The 3,937-nt window shown below is 38.3% G+C and overlaps 1 protein-coding gene across 1 annotated transcript; it reads right to left on the bottom strand.

Annotated features, from left to right (window-relative positions):
• Positions 1-310: 310 nt before the first annotated feature.
• On the bottom strand, positions 311-1,980 carry LOC147425493 (uncharacterized). The gene has a single exon (XM_086500198.1). The coding sequence runs from the start codon at positions 1,796-1,798 to the stop codon at positions 803-805; it is 996 nt and encodes a 331-aa protein (XP_086356324.1). The 5' UTR covers positions 1,799-1,980; the 3' UTR covers positions 311-802.
• Between the last annotated feature and the right edge of the window lie 1,957 nt (positions 1,981-3,937).

Raw genomic sequence — 3,937 nt, 5'->3', positions numbered from 1 at the left:
ACTATCGGTAGCCTCAACTCTCATCGCGTTCCAGCACAAAAAGTTTGTCACTCACCTCATTATGTGCACCCTCATCATGCTCATTTTTTTTGTGGTTTGGTCCTCTTTTGTTTTATATGCCCCCTTTACTATATTCTTCATCCTCGAGCTTGCAATTATGGTGGAAGTTACACAATTAAAAAGGGTAATGCAAGGCCTGCCTTTCAAACAGACCATTGAGTGCACTCCGCAAGTGTAGCCAAACAGTCTTTAAGTAAAACAAGGTGATGTCTCCCATAGGTACTCATAAAATTTTTAGTATAGAGTATGGACTGTTTACTTTGAAAAATTTTAGTACAAACTATGGATTCACTTGCAATAGGGTGCACTCTCTATTGTAGTTTGCGAGTGTTTTGCTTGTAACAAGCACTTTCTATTCTAGTTTGTGAGTGTAAAAGCATGTAGTTTTGCATAGCTATGGAAGAAGAAGTATGTCCTGACATATTAAAAGAAATTCTCAAATTAAAAAGATATAACTATGTAGATCATTTTTAAACTGAGGGTTAAAAGCTACTAAGTTTTCTAAGTCAAAGTGAGTTGAGTGGACCCAATGCTTGTTAAGGTGTCTAATACGGTTTGCCTTTGAAAAGTGACAAGACCCAGTGCTTAATGTAACAAGTTCTTGACGTGAACAACAAAGCTTTCTACATAATATACTATACTAAGTAGTATTTGAGGATAATGTCAATAAAAAACATACACATATGGCTTGTAACGAGAAAACAAGCCATATTGTATGCATTCTCGTTGTGGGTTAATTTCTCTAACCCACCAAGAGACCGGCTGTAGCTTCAGACGGCATGAGCTGCAGATGAGAAGCTCCATTGTGGCCATGGCAGCACTGGGAGTGGCTTTGTCCGCCGACAACGACGTGGCGCCCACGACGTTGCAGCGACTCCAAGCGCTGTAGACGCATTTGCTGGTTGAATCGCGCAATGAACTCCTCAACTCTCCGATTGAGCTCCTCCAATTCTTGCGCATCACTATTAATATCATCATTAGCGGCATGATGATGCTCTGCAGCGTTCGCATTTACTGCACCCTGGTTATTACTCTCGCTACATGGCTTATTTTTGCCGGAGACTATAGCTGCCCATACCTCCTCTGCTGATCGCCCCTGCTTTGCAGTAATGCCCCCCTGATCTCTTCTTGGCACTTGATTATCCCCACAGGTAGACGTACTTATCAAGCCCTCGCTTGGCACTTGATTATCAACAGAGCTAGTAATTAGCGAGCCCCGGCTTAGTACTTGATTGTCTCCATAGCTCACCCCCCCTAAGCTCACCTCTTCTTGAGTGTGATCCCCACTCACTTCTCTGATTAGTGCCTTCCCTTCTTCTTTAATTTTAACACCTAATTCCTCAACCATCTTGATTTTCTCTTCTTCATTCTCATCACCACTAACCTCATTTCTTTCATCACTTTCCAACCCATCCTTAATTTTCTCACTCACCTCATCATCATTCCTCAAAATTTGTGTCTTTTGCTCCTCTTTTGTCCCACGTGCCTTCTCTATCATACTATCTATCCTTGCGCTTGCGATTATGGTGCCAATAACGCAATTTAAGAGGACGAACACAAAGCCTGACGAGCTCGAGCCCAAGCCCTCCAACAAACCACTTAATGCACTCCACAAGCTTAGCATAGGAGGCTCTATGTGAAGAAGGAACAAGAGTAGAAGGAAAGGGGCAGGAAGGGAAAGAAGCAACTTGAATTGAGAAACATTGAAGACCTTGTGGCCCCATGGAAAGGCTTCCATTGTGAATCAATTGGGGTGTACAAAGAACTTGAACTATAAGGTTTTGATTGGCACCTTGGGAAATCTTGCCTAGACTTGCATAAAGTGAGTGAGTTAAGATGTCTACTTGTGATGAAGTACATTAGAGTATAATAAAGCTTAGGTTTGTGGCTTCCGAGTTTGTGATTGGCTCTAGAGGAGGTATGTGTATGTAAGCTAAAGTATGGGTACACAAGTATTTATATAGACAACCACAAAACAAGCAAAAAGGCATGAGTTTCACTCGAGAATGCAATAAAATAAGCATCAATATGATTAATTTAGCAAGTAATATCTAATTAACAACACGTGGATCGCAAAGACTAGCGTGCGGTGTATACGTAGAGCAATTATTGAATGTTTAGGAGATTCACACCCTGAAAACTTTCCACAAGAAAAGGAGTGTGGGTCTTTGGCACCTAGTACCACGTGTCACTATGTTGAGATCTTTGAACGCATGCGCACTTTGCTCTTGAAAGCCTTGCACAAGTACACCCAAACTGATGATGTGGGGTGGGTATAGTAACAACTCAAGTTCAAGACAAGGACCATAGACATAGACATTGAAGCCTCTCTCCCTCCTTAAAGAATTTTCCCTCATATGTTTTTGCTTTTGCTACACGTGGCTCTTTGAGTGTATAAGGCACGACTAGTCTCACTATTTTCTTTTTGATATTATATAGCAAAATATTGCTTGCAAGTACCATTAAAAGAGAAAAAAAGCAATCGAAGATACAAAGAGAAGAATCCCAAGCCTTTTAAAATGCAAGCTTTAATAATTTTCTTGATTGCAAGGGATATTTTCTCCAAAGCTTGTAAGAAATGATGTGCTCCCTCTTGTGTACACAATTTTGTCCTCTACCCAAAGCACTAAGAGAGGAGAGATCTATATGTGTCAGGTTTAGGATCACCTTGATGAATCAACAAATGAGGCTATTATTAAACTACCTTATGGAGGATTATCCTTTGAAGCACATGAGAGATTAAGTCTCTCTCTCTCTCTCTCTCTCTCTCTCTCTCTCTCTCTCTCTCTCTCTCTTTCTTTTTGTGTGTGTGTGTGTGTCTCTCTCTCTCTCTATCTATCTCTCTCTCTATATATATATATATAATATTTATCTATCTATATATAAAAGGTGATAAGAAGTTGACTTTGAAGGCATGGGTCCATACGAGCATGTCTTGAGTTTGTAATTGTTTGGTTATGCAAAAAACAAAGTTGACTTTGAATTGAAATTATTACTCCTCTCATGAACTCACTTCTAGTATAATTCATTTAGATGTTACACAATTTTACATAATGTCTAGCATTTTAAAGATCCTTTTATGCAATAAAAGAATGTGCATAATTTGAATTTTCTTTTTTGCATGAAAGATTAGGACATATTTTTTCACATGATGGATTTTTTTTGAAACAAGCATACATACAAGGGATAAACACATGGTCACACGACTAAAAACTATCTGTAGGTGTACATACATATTTGTTTTTGTGTGTGTGTGTGTACCTTGCAATTAAGTCAACTTATACAATCAACTTCTACATGTCTGTATACACTATTTTTCCAACAGCCATTGGGAAAGGTCATTGTGTTTTACCTAGCACCAACTGATGGAGTACTCTCTCTCTCTCTCTCTCTCTCTCACACACACACACACACACACACACACACACACACACACACACACACACACACACACACACACACACACACACACACACACACACACACACACACACACACACACACACACATACACGCGTGTGTGTGTGTGTGCGTGCGCGCAGTAGCTATTGATGAGACATATAGCTTATATATATATATATATATATATATATATATATATATATATATATATATATATATATATATATATATATATATATATATATATATATATATAAAACGTGTGTGTGTGTGTGTGTGTGTGTGTGTGTGTGTGCAATAGTTGGTGAGGAGACATATAGCTTTCTTGATTGAGGATACCATCTCTCTCTCTCTCTCTCTCTCTCTCTATATATATATATATATATATATATATATATATATATATATATATATATATATATATATATATATATATATATATATATATCAAGAAAGCTATATGTCTCCTCACCAA

This window comes from Adiantum capillus-veneris, chromosome 25, assembly GCF_014529385.1.
Source record: "Adiantum capillus-veneris isolate H3 chromosome 25, ASM1452938v2, whole genome shotgun sequence".
In the NCBI taxonomy this organism is placed as follows: domain Eukaryota; kingdom Viridiplantae; phylum Streptophyta; class Polypodiopsida; order Polypodiales; family Pteridaceae; genus Adiantum; species Adiantum capillus-veneris.
Note: the sequence above shows the minus strand (reverse complement) of the source record. Positions and strands in the feature narration are given on the sequence as shown.